This window comes from Cyprinodon tularosa, unplaced genomic scaffold (genome assembly GCF_016077235.1).
Source record: "Cyprinodon tularosa strain WSP-4 unplaced genomic scaffold, ASM1607723v1 ctg235, whole genome shotgun sequence".
Classification (NCBI taxonomy): domain Eukaryota; kingdom Metazoa; phylum Chordata; class Actinopteri; order Cyprinodontiformes; family Cyprinodontidae; genus Cyprinodon; species Cyprinodon tularosa.
Genome location: NW_024038880.1, coordinates 110,485 through 136,486, shown reverse-complemented (window position 1 = coordinate 136,486; position 26,002 = coordinate 110,485). Strand labels below are relative to the sequence as shown.

The window sequence follows — 26,002 nt, the reverse complement described above, 5'->3', positions numbered from 1 at the left end:
AAATATAAAAAGACATGCAGCTCTTAGAGTTTACAGCTGTCAGTTTCTTGTTACAAAGAATAAAAATGCAAAGAAAACAGGAACTCCATCAGATCATGATGCGTTCACTTCTCACCCCAATGATAGAAAAACCCTCTGCAGCAGACCTGATTAAAGAAAAAAACAAAAATACAGCAACATGCATTAAACCAAGCACAGCACAGGAAGTCCTTATTGACCAACTTTAGCACCACGGAACATCATTTCACTTTAAAAACAGCAGATAAATGAAAGCAGCAACTCCTTCCTTCTGTTGGCATTCAGTTTAATCGCATCTTACTATAAGATGGAAAATGTTACAGCTTTCTGCTCCAAAGAATTCCAACATTTCCAACAAATGCCGTGGTAACAGGTGGTTTTTGGCTTTGTAGACACATCCCACTTGATTTATTTATTGGAAAAGACAAAATCATTACTAAAAATGTCTCGCAACTTAGTCGAAATGAAAAATAATGTTAATTTAATATTTGAAGCTCTAACAAATTGGTCAAAAACCGGACATTTACCAACCAATCCACCAGCACCCGCTGTGAGGTCTAACATTTCACAAAGTCATCTAAAAAATTCCAAACATAAAAAATAAATGACAAATTTATTATTAGATTTATTCTACCAACTAAAAGAAGAGAACTAAATTGGTAGAAATGACAAAAACTTAGCATAAATGGCCACAAGAGATTATTGTAGACAGAAAAAGCCGCAGAGGATGAGAAAATGCTGAGTCAGCGTTTGCTAGCAGACGGTGGCTGTCTTTTTGAAGACATGACTCAGCTTTCATCTCAGGAGCTTTAAAAGACTGAGGTCAATAATTATGTTTGCAGAGTTTTATTAAATATAGAATAACTAAGTTTCAGCTGTGAGTAAAAAATTTAGAGATTAAATCTACTGTGAGTGAATTAAAGTTTTCTGATTCTACACTGACAAAACTGTAAAAAAAAAAAAAAAAAAAAAAAACATTTTATCCATAAATTGTGCATGAAATAAAACTAATGTAATGAAATTGGTTTGATGGATAAAGTTTTTAAATATTTAAGAGTCAATATCTTTCTTATGTGACATCATATGGTTCTGCTGTTCCTTCCTGTTCAAAGGGAGTTTTTACTCTCCACTGTCGCTACAAGCATGCTTAGTGTGAGGGATTGCTGAAGAGTCATTAAGACTGGTTTTCCTTAGATAGAAAACTTTGAACCAATCTGACTAGATGATCTGGTGAACTGGAAAGTGACCTGAGGGGACAGGATGGAAATTGGAGCTATAGAAATAGACTGAATAGAATCATGACAGCCTAGGCTGAACATTTTGTGGTAAATAAATCATAAACTTCGCTGGGATTATTTAAAAATATGTTTAAACACCATGGTAGGCTGGTAAATCCAACCGTTTGAGACAACAGTGTTACTAATGACGAATCAGTCTGGAGCTTTCTAGCTGTATGGAAACTTTCAAATAATTTCATGTTTTCAGGTTTTATCAGAGAGGATTTTCTTCACGCTGTGGTTAAAACAGCAAACTGAACATCCTGACAGCAAAACAAACAGCAGCATAAAAAGGTTCAAGTCACTCAAACGTTTGCATTCTGAAAGGAAAAGTCTGCTCATATCCAGAAAGTTGAACTTAGGACTTTGAATCTCCTAATTATGTCAGATATTTTTGCATTTTTAACCTTCTGGGGGCAGTTACTAAAGGAAAAGTCCTTACATTATTATTTGTAATTGTAATTATTTTTATTGGTTTATGTATGTACTTTTTGAAATCTTAATTTGAATTAATTTAAATCACTTTTTTTTTTTGTTCTATATACTTGTGTGCAATGATGTTGACCGGCTTTTCATTATGCAAACAGTGTAACGCTTGTCAACATGTGTTTGGATGTTCTTACTGGAAATTAATAAAAACATTGTTCAAAAAAAAAAAGGAAAAGTCCAGTAATATTCAGAATTCAAACTTCTGAAAGTTCTTTAAATATGAAACTATTCCATCCTGTTCAATAAATGATAATTATTAATAGTAATTTGAATATGAATGTGCTTTACTGGAGGCATCCATGTTTGTCAAAGAGTAAAGTGGGCATTGTCAGTTTCACTATAGCTCTGGGCTCTGGTGAATTTCAATGGTGAAGTCCTCTGGAAATCTTCAATAATTGTTGTTGATTGCAGATGTGTCTAGTAGTTCCGATTGATTTAGCTTGTAAAGCGGGGAGAATGGCGCTAGGCTTACCGCACCGTGACATCACTGCTGGAAGATGGCAGGAGGGAGGGAGTTACTATATTTGGGCAAAAATGGCCGCTCCCAGACTCAGTGATTGCCACGAACATTGTCGTTTTATTTTTTACGGATTAACGCTAAATTCATTAAATTACCGCAACTTATTCATACTGACCGGACTTTTCCCTTAATAAAGTCCTGATGGTTTCATTTAAACTGACAGCAGAACTCGCTCAACATCTGGAACCTTTTTATAAGGAATAAATTATGGCAGAAGCTGCCTCTTTTTGATTTAAGACACTTAAAAAAATGTCTATTTGTTTTTTTTGGGGTTTTTGTCCCAGTGAAGCTTTTGCAGCACTATAGTAGTTTAAGGAAGACGTGTTTTTCTGTCAGTTTAGTTCCCTTCTTGTTGCAAACAAAGAACAGCTTTTGTAAATAAAAAAAAAATGGAAAAAATGCAAGTTTTGAAAACAAAAACAAATATGCAATCAGAAAAGAAACTTTGAAAAGTTTTAAGAGTAACTTTGCTCTTTTTCTCATATGTAATTTTTGCAGATTTTTCTGTTTTGTTTCAGATTGGATTTTCATATATTGTGGTCTTTTCAAATCATTATTTATTTATCTTATTTTTTTTTACAGATTTTTATAGTTTCAAAATTTATTTCTCCAGTTTTCTATATTTTTATAAATTGTATTCCTCGTTTTCCACATCACATTCTCCTCACTCTAAGCCAATAAAGATGTGCTAAAGCTCATCTGACCAATAGAAACGTCTCCTCGCCTCAGGGGAAAGCCCGCCCCCTAGAGGTGATCTGGGAAATGCAGTTTGAAAAGAATTCAACTGATAAAACTAAATCTGAAAAAAAAAAAATAATAATAATAAAATGTAAACATGTAAAACATGTAAAGAAAATAAATAAAAACTAGAAATCTGAGAAAACAGCAGAGTGACTCTTTAAACCCGTTTTTGATTTAAACATTTTAAAACTTTCTAGATTTTTAATTTACAAAATGCCTTTTTTTTTTGCAACATTAATGGATCAAATTTCCCTCCATACATTTTTAGATCTAAGCTGGGCCCGCTGGACGCTCTGTGGCCTGCAGGGAGCAGTGAAGAGCAAAGTATCCAGGTGTCAGTCAATGAAGGATTAGGTTATTTTTCAACATGTCAAAAAGTCCAACCAATGATTAATTAATATCATCGTTGGCAGTTTAGTCGCACCTCACTGATAAAATTCAGCTCAATGGCACAAAATAAACAGTTTTCATAAAACAAACTAATAAATCACTTAAAATCTTTTGTTACGGTTATAAAAGCAAACATGGAAGCTGCTTAAATCAGCTTCCTTTTTTTCTCTAATGCCCACTTTAACAGTTTGTTTAGGTTGACGATGTCCATCCCTGCTTGGCACGCCGTCACAGACCCGACGTCCCTCTGAAAATGGCTTCGATCTGCTCCAGCGTCTTGCCTTTGGTCTCTGGGACCAGGATGACGGTGAAGATGATGTTGAGGAAGCACATGCAGGAGAAGAGCCAGAAGGTCCCGGCGCTGGTCAGGAGGTTCTGCAGGGAGAGAAGCAGCATGAGTGACGCTCTTGATGGCGTGGCGGGGGGCTGATTTCTCCTTAAAGACCTACCATCATGTCCTGGAAGGATTTTGTGACTATGAAAGCCATCCCCCAGTTGCTGAGCACCACAGCAGCTCCAGCGAAGCCCCTCACTCTAATGGGAATGACCTCCGACATGATCAGCCACGGGATGGGACCCCAGCCGATGGCGAAACCTGAACAGCGGCAGTTCGGTTTTCAGGACAAACAGAGAAATTAGTTTTTAAAGAATCTTCAATAATATGTTTTTTAACCTATAATCGTTTTGCAATAAGCTTCCTGAAAGGCAGCGATGAAAACGCCGCTAGTGATGGGTCCATTAACCCCGATGCTTGGAGCCCATAGAGCAACACGCTGTATCGGTGCGCGTGTCGTTTCTAGAAAGACTATAAACTGTGTTTCTGTAAACATGATTAATCTGCTAAAAAAATAATGTCTTAAAATAATGTTTTAAGTATAAATATTGATCCATTGGTTACTCTTTACTGACTGGACTTTTCCTTTAAAGTCGTAGGGAAGCGGCTGTTGCATTTCTGAATTCTCCCGAGTGGTGCCCGACTTTACACGAGTGAATAAAGTGAATGTGATTGGTCGATTATCAAGGGGGTGGGATCGTTGTAGCGGAAGGTTTGTAAGCCTATTTGGTTGTGGCCGGTTTTTCTGAAGCATCTTGCTAACCAGTTAGCAACTTAGTGCTAGCAGGTTCCCAATGGGAAATTCCATTGGGACCAAGTAGCACTAAATTGGTGACTTAGAAACGACGCTGTCAAGGAACGCTATGGACAGCGGAAACATGCAAGAGGAGGAGAGTTTAGTGTCGGAGGTCGTGGATGAGTCTCCTCCGTCATCCATCTTTTATTTAGAGGAGGAAAGTGGGGACGAAGATGTTGTGGAAGAGGACGCCAGGGCGGCAGAAGCTTGGTTTGGTGTAGAAGGCTTCCAGCCGTACATGTTTGAGCCCTTGCCTCGCAACGCTGCCAGTTCTGTTAGCTCTACGCCTGCCGAAGACACAGACGTCCATCCCCGTGAACACTGGGACGCAACTCAATGGGAAAGGAAAGGATTCTGGTTTCAACCGTTGCGTATATTAGCTGCGACATATGAATCAAGATGCTATGACCGAAAACATTTGATTGACAGATGACCGTTGATATATGATTGGCTGAATTTAGGTGTTCAGGCTGACGTAGAACTAACTGGCCTGCAGAAGATCACTAAAAAAAAAAAAAAAAAAAAAACAGATTTAAGACAGGATTTCTTTTTTTATTTTATTTAGAAATTTACAAACCTTTTCTGATAAAAAGTACATTTATATCCATGTTTAAGCCAGAATGATTTGACATTTAAATATGACTTCCCTACGACTTTAAATGTCCAGCAGGTGTCAGTATTCTGCGAGACAGTATCAATGCAGCATTAACACAGTTTAGCAATGTGTCCAAATGCTTCAAGATGCATCATTAACCCATAACTACCCACCGGCGATGAAGATGGCCATGCTGGCCAGGGCCAGCCAGGTCAGGTCCGGGTGGGGTTCCGCTGCCGTCGGACTCACTGAGGCGGCGCCGGGAACTTTGGCTACCAAGTAGAAGTAAACTCCAAACGCCGTGGTGCTGATCATCATGAGAACCCCTGGATTCAGGGAGATAACAGAGACACAGTGTTAAATGGCCGGCTGGAAAAATCAGGATTAGACCACATTTACACACAGCTGAGTATTTAAAGAAACTAATATTTCAAGAATAATATGGTGCACACCACATCGTTTTAATAAAACATAACCATAAATACGCCGTCGATCGCCATAATAAACTGTATTATGGCGCTCACATGACTTTAAGGATTTTCTGGCACATAATGTGACGGTTAAGAAGCTAAAACGCCGTTTATCCCTGTTGTCAAGGCAGCACATAACCGGCGTCATCCGAAATCTCCACTTTGGTTTTAGAAATAATCATTTTCTGTCATAAAAACTGGGTTTTTGGTGTAAACGAGAGGCCAAACCACAGGAAAATATCTGGGTTTTCCCTTCCTGTAAACGCGGCCTAAGAGCAGAAAATATAAATGAAGCAATGGTTTAAAAATCAAGAAACTGGATTTAGATCTGGTTTAATAGAATACACCCAGAAAATCTTCTGTTTATATCAAATATCACAGAAAAACCAGACGGCTGTGATCTGGGATTCCTCCAGCTGCATCAAGGTCGTTTATCTGCAGCTGAAAGGACAGAAAGGAAACCTTTCTAAACCTGAATCTGGTCCAAAGGTGGCGTTCAACCAGGGAGCATGGAGATGCAACAGGAGAACCCGCATAAATACTGAGGAAGGTGTGGAGAATGACATGAATTCGGTGTGATAATTAGAAAAACGAGCAGCTGAGGCAAGAGGTCAGCAGGGAGGCTTAAGGAAGGATCCTAAATAATATAAAGATACTGAATTAAGGAAACGACGAACCAACGGGCAAAAATAAAGACTGAACAGAGAGAAATAATCAAAACAAAAGAACAGAAAATATAAGAAACTGAAAACAGAAAGTTGAACTAAAATGGCGCGGAGAAGATAGATATAAATAAAAAACCAGGAAATAAAAATAAAAAGGAAATAACTTGAAAGTGACAGTGTCTGGTTTGGGATAAAGTTAGTCGCCTTTAAAAAGCTGATCTTTGTGTCCAGTGGAGGATTTAAACCCACATGTTCTGCCTCAGGGGCGGATTTAGGATATTTGGGGCCCTAGGCAAAGACGGGCAGGTTAATAGAATAGACATCCATTCTCTGTTCTAGGTTGTGTCCCTCTCCTCTTGTCCCTTTTCTTCTTGTTTTCCTCTCTATGTTTTGTACTCAGCTGACTTTTCATGCTGTCTCTAAAGGAATGAAAGATTTTTTCCAAGCACTAAGCTCACTTAGCTGATTGCTCCTTCCTGTGTTTCCAAAAAGGCCAAAGTAAATAACCCAGTCCTTCTTTTCACTGTAGACAAGCCATGATCTGCTTATCTGTTCTCCATTTTTCATTTGGATGAAATAATAGCTGCATGAATCATGACAGCAGACAAGATAGAGGAGAGCAGGAGGCGGGGTTACCAATCTACTCGCTCTGGAGAGCAGAGTTCGCTGCTTTTAGATGTTGTCTCCAAAGTCTCCAGTAGCAGAAGAAAGTCTCTAGATTTGGCGCTAGACGCTTTTTTGAAATCAAAGTGCTAGAGGGGTCTGAAAAGTGGCTAAATATAGCGACTAAAGCGCTAAGTTGGCAACACTGCTCTTTGCATGGTTTGTTTTCAAATGGTTTGCTGCTGTCTGTTTGGACCTTTCTGAACATGTGCAGCAAATGGACTGATCCAATATGGTGGACACTGAAGGGGGGGGGGGCTGAGACACACTTAATATTATCAGCGTTCTGATGGCATTTTAGACAAAGGATTTAATGTGCAGAAATAAGGAATAGCTGTATTAACTATACATAGTATTTCCTAATCGTGCATCCCACCTGTTCTGCCTGCAAGAACAACAATTTTCCAGTAACATCCAGTAACCCCCCCCCCCAGAGAAAAGGCCTGGTTCTGTTTAAAAGCCTCAGGACACTTTGGAAGGACAGAGGCATCATTCAAGAGTTTAAAGAAGGGACCAAAAACTTTATTAAGGGGAAAAATACAGACGGACGCAGCAGCTTATTAACCGGTTCAAATGCAGAAGAGGAATGAAATGAGACGGGTTAAATACCGTCATCATTAAGCAGTCATTCATGTGAGGAGTGAGCGTACCTGAGATGATGAGGAGAACTTTCCTGCCGGCCCGGTCCATGATCACAGCTGCTATTGCTGTGAAGATGACCTGAATCAGAGCGACGATAACCGAGGCCAGGTCGCTCTCCTGGAAAAGAACGGATCAGTGAGAGGGAGGATCTGCTGCTGGTTTGGGATCAGTTTCTACACCAAACTGTCTCTCACAGCTTTCTGCTTTATCTACACTCAGAATCCAGGTCGTCCGCGTGTGTCGCAGATATGACCCCGCCACCCCACCCACACTCCGCCCCCATTACCTCAGTACCGCTAGCTCAAGTGGTAAGTATTGCTGCCAGAGTTAATCAAACATATAATGATGTTCTGTTTTTTTAAACAGTATATTGTAAAAATCTACTTAGCCCTTCATGTTTTGGGAAGATTCTCTTGACAGAAGAGAAACTTTATGTTTTTGGGAAAATGGCCGCCTATCAATTTATTGTTAAGAGAAATCCACTTTGGATTGATTCATTGATCGGATCAGGGGAGTGGTGGCCTAGTGGTTAGAGAAGAGAGCCTGTGCTCTGAGAAGGTTGCAAATACCCGGTTCAATCCCCACGGCCGCCACTCTGGGTCCCTGAGCAAGACCCTTAAGCCCCGCACTGCTCCCCAAGGGGACTGGTCAAATGCAGAGAACGAATTTCCCCATTGTGGGAAATTAAATGGATTTACAATAATTGCATCCCTTGTGTAAAAACTGTAGAACGCATCACTTCAAGTTCTGTGACCCATTTAATCTGTTCTTCTGTAGTGACAGGTGGTTCAGCTAGAAGCTCCAAGGTTTCTGGGGGTTTTTGTTCTTAATTTTCTGCAGAGAACTGGGAGCAAAACTCCTGATGAAAAACCAGGAAATGTTGCAACTGAAAAAACTTCTGATTAACTTCTGATAAAAAACAATCCAACATCTTGTCATGTGTCGGCGGCGGTGATGCAGCGCCGGGAGTGCCGTTACCTCAAAGTGTGCCTGTTCGAATATGTTCTCGGCGTAGAACATGATGGCGTTGATCCCAGTCATCTGCTGAAACACCATCAGCAGGACGCCGATCACCAGCGGTTTGAAGACGCCCGGATCCTTCAGGTCGGACAGCCGGAAAGTGGAGCCCTGAAGGAAAACATCCCATCATTAAAAATCGAACGCAAAGCAGCAGGAAGTGAGTGTGAGCAGCCATCTTTGAAGCAGCTTAGCACAGCGAGCAGGTGGAGGAGCTGAAATCAGCCTTTTTTACCTGTTCTTCGGACGCCTCCTCGATTCGAGCGCACTCCCACTCAACAGGAGCATCCGGCCCTCGCAGGAAGCGTAACGCCTCCTCTGCCTCCCGCCGCTTCCCTCTGGACAGCAGGAACCGCGGCGTCTCCGGCATGAAACACATGGCGACCATCATGAGGGACGGCGGCAGCGAGCAGCAGATGGCCAGCCAGCGCCAGTCTATGAACAGACCTGCAGAGCCGAGCCACGCAGAGCATCAGATTAAAGTCATAACAACCAGAATCTGCCGTAAAACTCCTGCATCAGTAGATCTCTGCTTTATTCCTCTGCTTCATTTAAACAGAAAATACAGCCGGGCGTCACTAGAAACACCAAAAATCCAGATTCCTTCAAAAATGTAAAAGTTTCTGATGAAGTTTTTAATTTTTTTTGGTCTTGAAATTCAACTTAACTTCCATAAAACCCTTCCTCAGCTGAGCCTCCTGTATCTCAGCAGCAAGTCGGTGTTGGTCCAGAGCAGAAGAAGCAGGTCAACTGAACAACCAGAGGATAAACTTTAGCTTTACCGACTGATCGGCTGCCATTTTTAAAGGTAAAGTCATTTTCAGAATTGAAACTTCTGAATTTACTTTAAATATAAAATTATTCCTACAGTCTAACCAACGCAGACGCTCGGTCTGCCCTGATGAAGATTCACCGCTGGATGATTGAACCTGAAGGTCAAACTGAAAGCATTACCTCTTTTTTGACCAATTGGAAGCTATTAAGCCATTGAAATGTTAGGTTTAATCAGATTATCCTTTTTCAATCAGAGAAATGAACACATCAGTCTTGATTCCAACAGATTCCAAAACGCATCCTGGTCTCCAAACTTCTGTTTTCTTTTATTACAACAAAAAGTGAGGGCAGCATCTAAGGCCGCAGCGTGGTCCGATTTTGTGATTGGTGGCCGATTAAAAGAAACAAGGCGAGCAAGACGGAGCGCCTCGGAGCGAAAAGCTTTTAAAGGAGAAGTCTGCTCATATTCAGAATTCAACTTTTCAACTATTCAAGTTCAATAAATGATCAGTGTTTTTAATTCAGAGTAATTTTCATGTGAATGTGCTTTACTGGCAACCTGACTCCGCCAGATGGATTTACTCCGCATACCCATCTGGAAACCTTCCGTTGAAGTAATTTTGGGAAGGGGCGAAAATACTGGTTAGCTGATTGGCCTATGTTGGTGATGGACGGGCCAAATAAACCAATCAGATCAACGAAGCATATGATGTACTAACAGCCAGGCTACGGTTGCCAAAACCAGTCGGGAGAAGAGCAAAAACGTCTTTTCCTCTAGAAAAGCCTCCAGAGCAGTGTTTTGCTCTTCTTTCAGTGAAGAAATACTCTGTAATTCCCATAGAACTTGCTGGATAGCCACGCTAACGCTAGTTTCATCGGCTGAAGCCGCCATGTTCTTTAGACTGAACTGTCGCGCTTCTCGTTGCGTCACACCTCAACCCGCCTCAAAGCCAACGCTGATTGGACGTTCGTTTGGTGAACGGCTCCAAATTTTCTTTAACGGAGAGTCTCCAGACTGATCTGCGAGTGAAACCTTGAAAGCTCGCGAGATCAGGATGGTCTCACGAGGCTACTTTACTGGAGGCATCCATGTTTGTCAAAGAACACTACTGCCACCTACTGGTTAGTGACATTGTCACGGTGCGGTATCGGCTGTTGATCAAGTCCCAGTGCTGTATCTGGTGTTTGTCACAACGCGCTATTATCCAAGTCATCTTGAAAACATTCTTCTTCCAAATGTTGGCTACATATTACGGGTTTTTTCTCTGGCCAGAAGTTCGATGGCAAATCCTCCCTCTTCAAGTTGGCGATCCAACGACCAACCCGTCTGTGGAGGATCAGGAATCAGAAAGGTGGAATAACTCTTTTTTCCACTTTTACCCGATGTATTCCAGCATCCAGCTGCCATGCACGTGGGCATTGTCAGTTTCACTATAGCTCTGGTGAATTTCAATGGTGAAGTCCTCTGGAAATCTTCAATAATTGTTGTTGATTGCAGATGTGTCTAGTAGTTCCCATTGATTTAGCTTGGAAAGCGGGGAGAATGGCGCTAGGCTTACCGCACCGTGACGTCACTGCTGGAAGATGGCAGGAGGGAGGGGCTACTATATTTGGGCAAAAGTAGCTGGTGTTGTGTTAGATCAGCATACCTATAGTCAATAAATGTTTATCCCTTTTTTGTTTATCGCGGAAAATAGACTTTAAGCTGCCTCGACAGAAGAGTATCCCTTTAGTAATGTAAAAAAAAACAAAAACAATTTATTGACTTACTTCTTTGTGTTTTTTGAAGCGTGTGGCGATCTGACCTTAAACAGTTTTTTTGTACATGACTAAAGGGAAACACGCCCGTTGTTGTAAAAATCTAAAGGGCTAACAGGGATTAGCATACACGTATGCAAATCTGACATACTGTGCATGCGTACCGATTCCCGGATTCAGTGATCGCGATTAAAACATTTTACTGATTAACACTAAATTCATTAAATCACCGCAAACTAATTAGTTTTAGGTATAAATAAAGATCCATTGATTAGTCCTTGCTGACCGGAGTTCTCCTTTAAGGCCGGTTCAGGATAAGAGCTCTGCTGAAAGAAAAACCTCCCAGCCTCTAATTCCTGACCTTTTCTCAGGTTATTGAGTCAAAGCTTTTATTTTGGGCTGAAGAACGTCTTCTGCTGGGCTAGCTTTGCCAGATGTAGCTGCGCAGCTAATGCGGTTACTTCAATCTAGAGGAAGAATGTCAGGAGAAAAAAAACATCCAGAGAAACGGAGATGAGACAAAAGGTCCCTTTCATTAACAGTTTTCCTTCCCAGGCACAGATTTAAAACATTTACAGGAATGTTTTCCTGAATTAAATCAGTAAAAACCTTCAAGCCTGGAAGGAGAATCTCTGAACATCAAGGAGGGAAGTTCTTCTTCCACCATTTCTCTGAAAGAACAACGTCTCCATCTAACTTAGTCTTATAACCTCTTATCTGCTGGTCATCCAGGTCATAGTCATCCAAAAAAAGAAAATTAAAAAAAATCTGCTGGACTTTGTTTCCAAGTTTGAAGACGTTTCTCTTCCATCCAGGAAGCTTTTTTTTAGCGTTTAGTTCCAGGTTTTATCCAGCAGCCCAACAAAGCCTGGTTTTAGTTTAGAAAACATGCAAATAGAAACGGATGAATGGGTCCCCCCCTTTGGTCATTTGGCTTCTTTGTTAGCCTGCAATGCCCCATACCTGTCTATGTCTCTGAAAGGGTGGGTCATTAGAGGGAATTGTTGGCCTGGCTGAATAGGAGAGGTCTTCTGTTCCCCTGTAACGGGGTTTGGAATGTGATGATAGCGGGAAGGAATCAACTCTATCCTCATCCTGCTGTTCTCCCTCACCCTGCTGTTCTCCCTCACCCTGCTGTTCTCCCTCACCCTGCTGTTCTCCCTCACCCTGCTGTTCTCCCTCACCCTGCTGTTCTCCCTCACCCTGCTGTTCTCCCTCACCCTGCTGTTCTCCCTCATCCTGCTGTTCTCCCTCACCCTGCTGTTCTCCCTCACCCTGCTGTTCTCCCTCATCCTGCTGTTCTCCCTCATCCTGCTGTTCTCCCTCACCCTGCTGTTCTCCCTCATCCATCTGTTCTCCCTCATCCATCTGTTCTCCCTCATCCATCTGTTCTCCCTCACCCTGCTGTTCTCCCTCATCCATCTGTTCTCCCTCATCCATCTGTTCTCCCTCACCCTGCTGTTCTCCCTCATCCTGCTGTTCTCCCTCATCCATCTGTTCTCCCTCACCCTGCTGTTCTCCCTCATCCTGCTGTTCTCCCTCATCCTGCTGTTCTCCCTCATCCTGCTGTTCTCCCTCATCCTGCTGTTCTCCCTCACCCTGCTGTTCTCCCTCATCCTGCTGTTCTCCCTCATCCATCTGTTCTCCCTCACCCTGCTGTTCTCCCTCACCCTGCTGTTCTCCCTCATCCTGCTGTTCTCCCTCATCCTGCTGTTCTCCCTCATCCTGCTGTTCTCCCTCACCCTGCTGTTCTCCCTCACCCTGCTGTTCTCCCTCATCCTGCTGTTCTCCCTCATCCATCTGTTCTCCCTCACCCTGCTGTTCTCCCTCACCCTGCTGTTCTCCCTCATCCATCTGTTCTCCCTCATCCATCTGTTCTCCCTCACCCTGCTGTTCTCCCTCATCCTGCTGTTCTCCCTCATCCATCTGTTCTCCCTCACCCTGCTGTTCTCCCTCACCCTGCTGTTCTCCCTCATCCTGCTGTTCTCCCTCATCCTGCTGTTCTCCCTCATCCTGCTGTTCTCCCTCACCCTGCTGTTCTCCCTCATCCTGCTGTTCTCCCTCACCCTGCTGTTCTCCCTCATCCTGCTGTTCTCCCTCATCCATCTGTTCTCCCTCATCCTGCTGTTCTCCCTCACCCTGCTGTTCTCCCTCATCCTGCTGTTCTCCCTCATCCTGCTGTTCTCCCTCACCCTGCTGTTCTCCCTCACCCTGCTGTTCTCCCTCATCCTGCTGTTCTCCCTCATCCTGCTGTTCTCCCTCACCCTGCTGTTCTCCCTCATCCTGCTGTTCTCCCTCACCCTGCTGTTCTCCCTCATCCTGCTGTTCTCCCTCATCCTGCTGTTCTCCCTCATCCATCTGTTCTCCCTCACCCTGCTGTTCTCCCTCATCCATCTGTTCTCCCTCATCCATCTGTTCTCCCTCACCCTGCTGTTCTCCCTCATCCATCTGTTCTCCCTCATCCATCTGTTCTCCCTCATCCTGGTCTTTTTCTGTCTCTGTGTCTTCCCTGAACTCTTCCTCATCTCCTGTCCTGGTAGATGTTGATGGTAGAGCTTCCCTGCTGTGACTGGCTACAATATAATAATAATAATAACCATCATGACAATAATAATGATAATAATGATAATAACAATAATAGCTTTAACAAATATGCCACATTAGTTTAAATAATGTTCTATTAGGGCAACATGACTGGATGTCTTGTCACGTGGATATGACTTATGGTAGCCTACAAAATAATAGCTATTTTAATACCTGCTGATTTTGTACAAACCACTTAAAAAAAAATGAACAGCTTTTAAGATTTTTCAATACGATTAACCCTCCTTTCTTGGCATTGTGCTGCAATTACTAAATCGATATACAATTAAGACAGTAAAGAGACCAAAATGTGTTGATTTTTGTTGCCTAACAAAACCTATACAACAGAAAACGTTTGTCTTAACACATAGATTTGCAATTGCAAACTCTTCCGAAATTATTTGTAGCCTATGTGGTCGTCCTCACGTTATCTGTCATTGACTTGGGCTACAGTGTAAAACTTTATCTAGCCTAACTAGTTTATCAGGTGACCAGACGGCAAAATGCTTGTTTGGTGCTGCTGAATGAGACATTTTAATGCACAACGAAATGATTTTGCTTGATCTGTATATTACCTGCCTAATGGGGCACGGGAGAAGCAGCCTGTCAGCGACCGTTCCTGCTATCTGAAGACGCTTACTGAACTGCTATGATGCTGCGCATCTGGCATGCCCTGCGGGCGACCGCGCGAGTTCACGTGACAAAGGAAGAGAGAGAGGCTGGTCGTTTGTGCGCAAGTAGGTGGCTCATTTCGGGGCATTGTTTCAGTCGTTTTTAATGGCTCAGGTTTTCAAAAGATCATTTCAAAACCGACCTCAGTAAAATCTTATTAATATTAGTAATAATAAAAAAAAAACGAGTTTCAAAAGGGCATTTTCGTTGATAGAGGGCAAACTTCCTAGTTCTTTAGCACCACCTAGTGTCTATGTATGCACGCCCCTGACTCTATCGCTGCATTGAAGGTTTTTGAAAGCTGAAACATGAAGACCTGATTACAGAGGCATGGGCCAGTATCGGGTACATTTGCAGGTTAATAACGACCCTAAAGACTCCCCATTACTAAGGGGTTGAACCTGTTTTCGGTTCAGTTTGCATGTTCTCTAAGCCAGAACAAGGTTTCTCCATAAAACCTGGAACTCAACACTACTCCAGATATTTTAAATTGAAAAAGCTTCCTGATGGGAACGAAACGTCTTCAAACGAAACGAAAACAAAGCCCAGTGGTTTGTTTTTTTTGTTTGTTTTTTTTTAAGCTTTTTTGGAACCTCATATCCATCTAAAAAGCATTCTGACCTTATAGTCGCCTCTATCTGAGCTACAGACATCAGAATCTGAGCCCTAAACAGCTCCACCTCAGATCTCTGCTCTGTGGAAGCATCCAGACTCCAGGAGGTGATTGTTTTTTAATGATTAACTTTTCCTGCACCTCCAGAGAAAACTCACCTGACCGGATGATCAGGCTCTGGTTGTAAAACATTAGAAGTATGCAGGATCAGAACTGATTACAGCTCAGAGGTCAGGGAGCAGAGGAACAAGAGCTGATTGCCTCTAACTCAATCAGAGCCTCAGAAAGTGTTGATCAGTGAGGAGATGAGGGATTTTATTGATCAGAGGAATCCTGTAATGATTCACAGCCTGTCAGCTGCTCCCTACGCTGCAGAAACTGAACCCAAAGGAGGTAGCTCAGAGAAGATCTTCTTCTAGAAGCTTCTAATAGGCCTGGACTCGGCTGACCTACCTGCCAGGTAAACGCCCATGATCCCCGAGACCACCATGAGCTGAACACAGGAGCCCAGCATCCCGCGCACCTTTTCATGGGCCGTCTCAGAAATATACAGCTGCAGAAAGAAGGAGGAGGAGTTTCAGTGACAGAAGAAAACATTTTCTCCCAAAGCTTTTTATGACGGAGTATCAGGGCCAGGCTAGAGATTTTATTTTATTTTTGGAGAAAAAAGTCGTAACATTACATTAATAAAGTCATCGTTCAACAACCCGTTTCAGAAAGAAAGCTTGGAGCTCCGCCCAGCAGATGACGGCCGACCAGCTCCACCAATCAGCAACCAGAGTCCACTTTGACATCCTGCCCAGTTTGATGCTGCTGCTAAAAGATTCCCTGATTTGTCAAACCGATGCTAAAGTAGAACTTCACACGATGCTCCACATTCCTCATTTTAGGGAAGAAAGGGCTTCTCGTAAGAAAAGTCATAAAATACCTCGTTTCTCATAATTTTAGGAATTTATTCTCTAAATATTGACTTTATTGTTGTTATTTTATAACTTTCTCATAATTTTAGGACTTTATTTTCTAAATATTGACTTTATTGTTGTTATTTTATAACTTTCTCATAATTTTAGGACTTTATTCTCTAAATATTGACTTTATTGTTGTTATTTTATAACTTTCTCATAATTTTAGGACTTTATTCTCTAAATATTGACTTTATTGTTGTTATTTTATAACTTTCTCATAATTTTAGGACTTTATTCTCTAAATATTGACTTTATTGTTGTTATTTTATAACTTTCTCATAATTTTAGGACTTTATTCTCTAAATATTGACTTTATTGTTGTTATTTTATAACTTTCTCATAATTTTAGGACTTTATTCTCTAAATATTGACTTTATTGTTGTTATTTTATAACTTTCTCATAATTTTTAAAGTTTTTAAACAGTAGGATTTATACTGGACTAATAAACATCAATACTTTTCGCATCTCTGCCTCTGAATGTGACAAACAAATGGGTTTTTAAGCAACAATCAGGAACAATCTCTGTTGAAGGATTTTTTTTAAAATAGAGAATTTCTAACTTTTTCACAACAAACCGCATTTTAGACCAGAAAAAAACTATAAAATACATTTAAGATGGATTCTGGGTCCGTACTGTTATTGTCATTGCTGATGAAGGTTCTCAGTCATCCAGGTCATAGTCATTCCATAAAAATTCAAAAAATATCCACTGGACTTGGTTTTGAAAACCAAGTCCAGTGGATATTTTTTGAATTTTTACGGAATGTTATTGTCATTGTTGTTATTTCCTCCTGCTGAGCCTTGCTGATGGCTCTCTGCTTTGTGTTGGTGCTAATTGACTCCTGGCTGCTTCACAGATGTTAAACATCTGCAGGCAGGGGGGGGGGGGATTCACTATTAGGCAATACTAGGCTGCTGCCTAGGGCCCCAAGTTCCTGGGGGCCCCTTAGAACCGTGTTTCCATGTATGGTTAATACAACTATTCCTTATTTGTTCACATTAATTATGCTTTTGATAAAAATCCTTTGGCTAAAATGCCATCAGAACGCTGATAATATCAAGTGTGTTTCAGCCCCCCCCCCTTCAGTGTCCACCATATTGGATCAGTCCATTTGCTGCACATGTTCAGAAAGGTCCAAACAGACAGCAGCAAACCATTTGAAAACAAACCATGCAAAGAGCAGTGTTGCCAACTTAGCGCTTTAGTCGCTATATTTAGCCACTTTTCAGACCCCTCTAGCACTTTGATTTCTAAAAAGCTCCTAGCGCCAAATCTAGAGACTTTTTTCTGCTACTGGAGACTTTGGAGACAACATCTAAAAGCAGCGAACTCTGCTCTCCAGAGCGAGTAGATTGGTAACCCCGCCTCCTGCTCTCCTCTATCTTGTCTGCTGTCATGATTCATGCAGCTATTATTTCATCCAAATGAAAAATGGAGAACAGATAAGCAGATCATGGCTTGTCTACAGTGAAAAGAAGGACTGGGTTATTTACTTTGGCCTTTTTGGAAACACAGGAAGGAGCAATCAGCTAAGTGAGCTTAGTGCTTGGAAAAAATCTTTCATTCCTTTAGAGACAGCATGAAAAGTCAGCTGAGTACAAAACATAGAGAGGAAAACAAGAAGAAAAGGGACAAGAAGAGAGGGACACAACCTAGAACAGATAATGGATGTCTATTCTATTAACCTGCCCGTCTTTGCCTGAGGCCCCACATTTCCTAAATCCGCCCCTGTCTGCAGGTAAATCCCCCGGAGGATCCATGGAGGCCGATTTTAGAGCAAAGTCTCTCTCTGTGGAGAGGCGGCCATATCAATCAGAGGACAGATGGAGCGCAGAGCCGGTGGTTCTAATTTTAGAGCATTATGGCTTCAGGTGCTTCTTACCGGGACCACCAGCGATGTGACGCCGCTGGCCAACCCCGTCAGCACTCTGCCTACGTAGAACATCCACACGTTCTGAGCAGCGATGATGAGCGTGAAGCCAAAGACGTAGGGCAGCGAGCAGAGCATCAGACTGAGCTTCCTGCCGATCCTCTGCACCATCCAGCCGCCCAGCAGGCCGCCCGCCGCCGCTCCCAGCGTCACTATGGACTGAAACACAAACACCACTTCATCTTTGACCTTTTTTTCTGCTTTTTCTGCTGCATGAAGTGTTTTTTTAAAGCATGTGAGGACATAAAGCTGCTGAATCTGCATCATGTGATGCTGCATCATCGTACCCCGAACCAGGAGGCCTGCTCGTCGCTGAGCCTGAGCCGCGGGTCGGAAATGCTGCTGAGCTCAGGGATGGCGGGGGAGCTGTAGCCCAGCACGAAGCCGAAGCTCATGGGGCCCAAAACGGCTGCAAACGAGGCCAGGTACAACTTCCCGTTCTTCACTTTGCTGTGAGGGAGAAAAGAGGAAGCGGGGAATGAAGGATGCTGTTTGACATGTTTTGACTTTTTTTTTTTCAAACCTCAATTCTATTCAATTTATTTCTATAATTCCAATTCACATCTCAGGTCACTTTACACCAGTTCAACCAGATCATCCAGTCAGATTGGTTCAACGTTTTCCATCCAAGGAAAACCAGCTGATTGCATCGACTCATTGACTCTTCAGCAATCCCTCACACTAAGCATGCTTGTAGCGACAGTGGAGAGGAAAAACTCCCTTTGAACAGGAAGAAACCTCCAGTTTGTGAATTTAGTTTTAGATTCTTCTTTATCCCATCATCCAAAAAACCACAAACTGTTTTTTGTGACAAACAAGAAAAAAAGTGCTGACTAACTGTGAGCTGAAAAACGTGGAGAGTTTTTGTTTTCCCGACTAATTGATTAAATATGGAGTCTTTTTTTACCAATTATTGTTAAAAAGCAAAAAGCAAAAAAAAGCTTTATAGATTGAAGTTTTTGGAAAAAAAGCAATCCCTCCAATGAGACGAAAAAAAAAAAGGTTTTGAGAGGAACTTCGATGTTTTCTCAGATTTTATTTCATTTTTTTTTTTTTTTACTAATTTATGTTTTCAAATTTAGATTTAGGAAATGAATTCTATTGAAATTACGTTTCAGAGATCACATTATCTTCTGACGTCAGCAGACTCCTCCCTCCGGAGGAAGGCCCGCCCCCCAGACATGAAGAGAATAGGATCTCTAAAAAAATAGTATTTGTAAAACTAAATCTGAAAAAGAGAAACTTAAAAAAAAATCTACAAAACAAAATCTGTAAAAAAAATTAATATTTTTTCGAAAAAAACTAAATATATATATTTTTTTTTACTTTTACGGAACAAAATCTGAAAAAAGCAAAGTTGCTCTTAATTATTTTTTTTTTATTAATACGTTTTTCCAACGTTTCGTTCAGTTGAATAAACAATAATTAAACAGAATTCACTCCATACTTTGCTGATCTTTAAAAAAAATGTAAGTTTTCTTAAGAAGTTTTAAGACAATTCAGAGTCTCAATTGCATTTTGTTCTGGACTTTGACTAGGCCATTCTAACACAGGATTATGCTTTCATGTAAAGCAGCGTTTTACCATCTGGACCCGCTCCTTTATAAACCAAACCTGGAACATTTTGAAATAAGGATGGCAGAATTATTCCCTAAATAATCAGACTGTGCATACTGACCAGCAGGGCCGTGCAGAGACCACTAAAGGGGCAGGTGCTCAAAAAAAAAAAAGGGCACATCTTATCGCATTTTAGGACAGAATATTAACAAAGTCACATAGCTTTCAGAGTTTAATGAACAATGATAAATTACAAAATTGTGAGACATACAATCAAAGCTAAGGGAAATAGTGGAGATGGAGACGGTCCATTCAGAAAAGCAGAGCTGCTGCATCAAACTTTAACGTGGAACTGCAGAAAAAAAAGAACAAAACAAACATTTTATTAATGGATGTCACCATGAGTAAAGCCTACTCTGTTTGTGTCTTAGTGTATTTTGTAAGTACCTATATACATTTTCTTCAATCTTTCCCCTTTGTTTTTCCTTGCCAGTTTCTCTTTTCTTTTTTTCTTCATTGACTCATCTTTTCTGTGTTGAGTGAAGGTCAATGTCTTATTTATTTCAGTCTCTTGCCTTTCTTTTCTCCCCAAACTAAATCCAAGATTATGATCCAAAAACTTATTTTCCGTCATGGTGATTTAACTGTTTAAAAACAAATTTCCAACTTTTAAGCATTTTTGCTGTTTTTGTTCTCTTTTGTTCACAGCAGCAGTTTTCTGTTAGCCATGTCTTTAAAAATGTTAATAACCTCACTGTGAATGATTGGCACATCCTTCTCGATTGCCAACAAAAGAAGGTCTGACAACCGATCCTCCTTGCATAAGCTGCGCAGTTTTGTTTTCACCAGCTTCAGACATTATATCTATCATATATCTATCATGGTAGTTCTGGATGAGTTCTCCTTCAAGATACATTTACCTAACGCTAGAATAAATGAAGTGTACATCATGCAGCAAAGGAAATTAGAAAATCAGACATATATCCATTATGGAGATGATAGGTTTTTGACGGGCGATGTGCCCCTATTGCATAAGTAATACTGAAGAATGTCCTACTATCATTAACGACACAGGGAAGCTTTTTAGTTATCTTGCTTTGCTAGCAAAGTCATTAGCTAGCAGCTAGCTCATAGCACAAGAACAACAGCCAGTCTGTATGATAAAAATACTGAATCGATAGATAAGAACAGCTTTTCCTCACCTGGCTGTCTCCTCCCGCTCAGTAGTTCTTCAGAGAAAGAACTACTTTCCTCCGTTTAAACCGCTACTCTTTGCTAAAGTAGAGAAATTATACAACGTTCAAAGTTTTCCGTTGTCTGACAAGTAGGAAGCCTACTCCAGTATTTTCACCAAAAATTATGTTTTTTAATTCACAAAAGAACTGTTCTGTAATCATTACAGAACAGTTTTTTGTGAATTAAAAAACATAATTTTCAATGTAAAAGACTAAAAGCACAGAGCAAACAGTGTTTTAGATCAAACAATACTGCATCATCCATGGGGCTCATTTGGTTTCACTTACATGTTTATTCAGGTTGACATTGGAGAGGCAGTGCAGACTGAAGACATAGCCATCCGTCCGATCATGGTTGATCTTGCTTAGGGCCAAATGAGCAGCGGCCACAGTGTAATGTGGAATGTTCGCTACCTTTAGCTCCGCAGTTAGCCGCCTTATCTGACTGTGCGAGAGGCAAGTGCGTCGTCACCGGCAAAAGGTCAAAGGTAACAATGTGACCGGAGGGCTTATTGTATTGTTTTTCTTGCCAAAAAAAAGATAATAATAATAATTTCAGTACATGTGTCAAATAAAAAAAAAATATATATTAAAAAAAAAAAAAAAAAAGGGACCAAAAGTGCACATTGGGATCATGGAGCAAAAGGGGCAGGTGCTCAAGCCCCCTTAGCCCCCCCCTCTGCACGTGCCTGCTGACCAGATTAAAGGATGATAACCAAAATACTTCTGGGTTTGGTTAAAACATTTAAATATATCTTAGCAGTAAAAGGACTGATCCCCGAAATCACTGACTGCATCATTAGGGTGACCAAAAAAATCAGCTTTATTTTTCATTCATTTTATTCTTTTTAAATCAAACTAAAGAGCAAATGAACATCCTTTTATAAGAAACATGTTTTAGTTTTTCTTTTATTCTATTGTGAAAAGATAGAAAAATCTCTGGAATACTTTCTGACTCATGAAAAATCTGAACCCTCCGTCTGCATCGACCACCTTCAGCCTTTGGTTTGTTACAAAGTCAGCTAGGGGGGAGTATAGGGGGTTTTCAGTGACGTCACTGGCCAGCTCCCGGTCCGCCATCTTGGGTGGCATATTATCGTATATTAAATATATCATGTCGCGAATAGATAAGTACGCCAGCACGCTAGAGCCACCAGATCATGGAAAATATCTGAGGAAATGTTCCGTGATCGACCATATGGACCCCTATGCCCTCCACGGTGCCTTGTTTAGCACTAATCCAGATGATTGGCCAAATGTAGAGCACGGTAACATAGTTCATTACCCGGTGTTCAGTGAAAACCCTCTGCACACTCTGGAGGAAATGAGAGCGTACAAGGGTCTAGAGGCTCACAACCAGTTCACATCTGGTTGGGTACGAGATGTCGAAGTGATGTACATGAAGGAAATCGCCATCATACGTGGACGGGTGAGTTTTAATAAGATGGTAAAAATGTAAACAATCCGACGCAGGGCTCGCTATGCTAGGTGGCTAACGGCCGGCGGTGCGCGAACAGTTCCAAAGCTACAAGTCCTTGGAGTCTCATGTGCAGTTTACGAATGGATGGGTTCAGGAGCTGCAGCTCATAAAGCCAGCAAACAGTGCTAACCGTTAGTGCTAACAACCACTCAGGCATGTAATGTACTTTTAACTAGCTGCTATGTTTTTCAAAGGTTTGGTTAGTAACGTTAACTGCCAAACCTCCCTAAACCCTCCGGGTTTCTCACATATTTGAGCCTTTTCCCGCTGGTTGAAATCAAGTTAAGGTGAAATTAATCAAATTAAAACACGGCTGAGAGAGGGAGTCCAGTACGCGGTGGTCATAGGCAGTAGTCTGAGTAGCGGCGGCGGAGACGGTCAACATTGCGGCCACGGAAAGTAATACGTCATGACGCCCAAGCCCTATTATTAATATATTCTTACATGTTTTAAATGCTTGACAGTTAATTACCTGTGACAAAGTGAGCACTGCAGACTCTGGCGTGTTCCAGCTTCACACCGTCCAAATCGGACCTGGATATCCGTGTCAGCCATAGGTGACGGCGTTGTTCAGATAGCTGTTTTGTTTTTTCACATTGATTCACGATTACGGCTGGTATGCGATAGAAAGAGCGTTGATCTCCACCTCCACGGGCCGTGCAACCAACAATTACACGCGATTTCACAATTTTTCACTGTCAATACTGCCTAAGGCTGCCACCCAATATGGCGGACGCGCTGAGTAGTCACGTGAGCGCGACGTCACATGAAAACCCCCTATTGGCGTGGGTGTTGCGATACGATATTATCACAATACTATAATATCACTGTATAGTAGGATATTTGTCCCAACTATTAAAATTGCATGTATAGATAAAAAAGCTGTAAATGTTCATCAGAAGATATTGATCATTTAGTTATTTTAGTATCCATGTTGTTTGAAGTTCCAGTCAGTCCACGTCTTCCACTGTGACTGCCTCAACTACAGCTATGGCGCAGCGCCGCACAGCAAACGGGCTCTGTGGACCAGAGCGGGGGTGCAGAGGTAGCCACTTTCCCTCACTGTTTAAACTAAAATGTTTTTTTTTTTTTTTATAGTAGGGAAGCAGCTGTTCCAAACGTTGCATTTCCGAATTCTCCCGAGTGGTGCCCGACTTTACACGAGTGAATAAAGTGAATGTGATTGGTCGATTATCAAGGGGGCGGGATTGTTGGGGCGGAAGGTTTTCAAGCTTTTTGGTTGTGGCCGGTTTGTGGGAAGCATCTTGCTAACCAGTTAGCAACTTAGTGCTAGCAGGTTACCAATGGGAAATTCCATCTTCAAACTAAGAAACAAAGTCCAGTAGATTGTATTTAATTTTCTTTTTTGGAATGACTATGACCTGGATGACAGAGAACCTTCAGCAACATCCAGGTAGGAACCACCTAAGATGAGTCCCACCTTATGTTCTGCTGCATCCTGCTACTAAAGCGGGGGTGTCTCTGCTCCTCCGTGCATCTCTCCTCCCCTCTTCTCCTCCCTGCATCTCTGCTCTTCTCTGCTCCTCCCTGCATCTCTGCTCCTCCCTGCATCTCTGCTCCTCCCTGCATCTCTGCTCCTCCCTGCATCTCTGCTCCTCCCTGCATCTCTGCTCCTCTCTGCTCCTCCCTGCATCTCTGCTCCTCCCTGCATCTCTGCTTCTGCCTCCTTGAACCCCAGTCAGCCTCAGTAGTCGGCCACTGACACTGCACTGCAAAAATTATCTAGAAATAAATAATAAAAGAAATAAATGTTTTATATTAAGTGTATTTACAGTTTTTCCTCTCCACTGTCGCTACAAGCATGCTTAGTGTGAGGGATTGCTGAAGAGTCAATGAGTCGATGCAATCAACTGGTTTTCCTTAGATAAAAACTTTGAATCAATCTGACTGGATGATCCGGTGAACTGGAAAGTGACCTGAGATGACATGTTTTTATTGGTGCTATAGAAATAAACTGAATAGAATAGTTATGTTGGGCTGACCTGAGATAGGCCTCCTGCTCGGACATCAGTCCTGCGGGGGTCTCCTCTCCTCCCTCCGCATCCAGCAGCCTTCTCCTCTCGCCCTGGGTGTCCATGCCGGCGGCAGCGATCCTTCTCTGGGCTTCAGTTCCGGCTCTCGGTCGCCCTCAGCATAGATCCACCAACCGGAAACGACCGCAGCGGAGAACCAACAGCGGCTGTTTGCTAACCAGGAGGCGGACAGATGAACATTTATCGGTTCCTGCGGCTGGAACCGGAAAAACGAGACGAACAGAAGGATCTCGGACAGCCTGCTTTATAGATATCCAGTCAGCTGATCGACCTCTGCGCCTCTTGCTGGACTTTCAAAATAAGAGTGTCTCGGCGGGTCGGTAGTGCCATAGACCAAAGTCTACGGGTAGTAGTACTACCCGTAGGTAGCTGCTACTAATGTAGGACTGAGTGTTTTTAAAACCATTAACCATATACATTCACAAAAGGCCACTTTATCTCATTAAACCGACTTCTTTGCTTAAATTATTAGAAAACACACACTTCTAGCCTACATTTATCGTAGCTTTATTCTCTCTTACCCTTTAATTAAACTCGATGCTAAAACTTAGGAAAATAATAGTAAGAAAAGAATTAAATAGTAATGAACTCCAGGTTAGTTTTAACTTTTCCAGTAAACAGCTGTTAGCAGCTAATGGAGGCTAACTTTAGCCCTTTGGCTAGCTCAAAGCGTTACCGGAAGTAGCTCTCGCTTATTGTTTATTCTCTTTGTTAAGAAAATAAAAGCCTCGTGGCTGTTTGTGTTGGTTTCTATGGAAACATTCAGACTTTAGAGACGTAAAGCAGGAAAAAGAGAAGCACAACATAAAAAAATCTGTTAAGTAAGCTGTTGTGTAATTTTGATTCCATTTACAAACAATGGACGCATCTGAGAAGACAAACATTCAAATTGCGAGTAAATTATTAACTGAGCGTAAATAAAGTTATTCACTGTTAGCTAACTGCTCTGAATCGTTGTTTCGTAACTATAAAAATAAAGATTTACAATTAATTAACAGCGTCTTACCTTTATGATCCTTTAATTTTATTTATATTTTTTTTTCCTATTTTATTTCACTATATAAACATTGTTTTTTTTATATTGTCATACATAAAACTACAGATCAAATTTAACAAATGCTGATAAAAAATAAATAAATAAATCAGCAGGTAATAAATCTATTATGTGATCAACATGACTGAAAATATAAAACCTAATGAATCAATTAGAAACTACCAGATTACATACATTTGTAAAAGCAGGTGTGCTTGTTAAATGGATTTATTTTAGATTTTTAATCTCTTCTATCATATATTATTTAAAAAAAAAATTATTTTAAATCATTTTTATTTTTAAAGAATTATATGAAATGTTTAGTTTTATCAGGTTTTTTTCCATTCAATCGTGAAGAGAAAATCTATAGAAAGGTGAAATTTGAATTTGTTTTCATGGTTAAAAACAGGCATATTTAATTAAAAAAAAAAGGTGAAATATATGTTGTTTGACTTTTACTTGTTATCTTTTATTATCTCAGCAGGAATGTGGACAAAGTCTGTGTGCGTCGGAGCAGAAGCTGGAGGACGGCAGGAGGAAAAGTGCCTATATTGATTTCAGCCAACCTCTTCCGGCCTCCAGAAAGTATGAGCTGCAGCCTGGGAGCGTCATGGTTCAGAGCAAAGCAGCACAGCAGCAGCAAGGATCCTCCAGAATAAAAACAAAACCAGCACTTTTCTGGAGGAAATCATTCACCGTCAGTGAATTCTTGGTCTTTATCATCGCAAA

At 41.4% G+C, this 26,002-nt stretch overlaps 1 protein-coding gene across 1 annotated transcript; it reads right to left on the bottom strand.

The window, feature by feature from the left end:
* Nucleotides 1-3,269: 3,269 nt before the first annotated feature.
* slc2a8 (solute carrier family 2 member 8) lies at nt 3,270-24,524 on the bottom strand. The gene is made up of 10 exons (XM_038287123.1): nt 24,190-24,524; nt 18,202-18,364; nt 17,867-18,073; nt 15,471-15,570; nt 8,853-9,064; nt 8,579-8,728; nt 7,609-7,717; nt 5,334-5,486; nt 3,885-4,030; nt 3,270-3,810 (listed from the first exon to the last, which is right to left on the bottom strand). Exons 1-10 carry the CDS (start codon nt 24,282-24,284, stop codon nt 3,664-3,666), a joined length of 1,482 nt encoding a protein of 493 aa, XP_038143051.1. The 5' UTR covers nt 24,285-24,524; the 3' UTR covers nt 3,270-3,663.
* Between the last annotated feature and the right edge of the window lie 1,478 nt (nt 24,525-26,002).

What these genes read in the sequence shown, in the direction of transcription:
- slc2a8 (XM_038287123.1), bottom strand. Translation starts at nt 24,284, where the DNA reads ATGGACACCCAGGGCGAGAGGAGAAGGCTGCTGGATGCGGAGGGAGGA. An exon ending in AGTTCTCCTCATCATCTCAG is followed by an intron (nt 5,487 to 7,608) that starts GTACGCTCACTC and finishes CCCTGAATCCAG; the next exon opens with GGGTTCTCATGATGATCAGC. An exon ending in AATCCTTCCAGGACATGATG is followed by an intron (nt 3,811 to 3,884) that starts GTAGGTCTTTAA and finishes CTCTCCCTGCAG; the next exon opens with AACCTCCTGACCAGCGCCGG.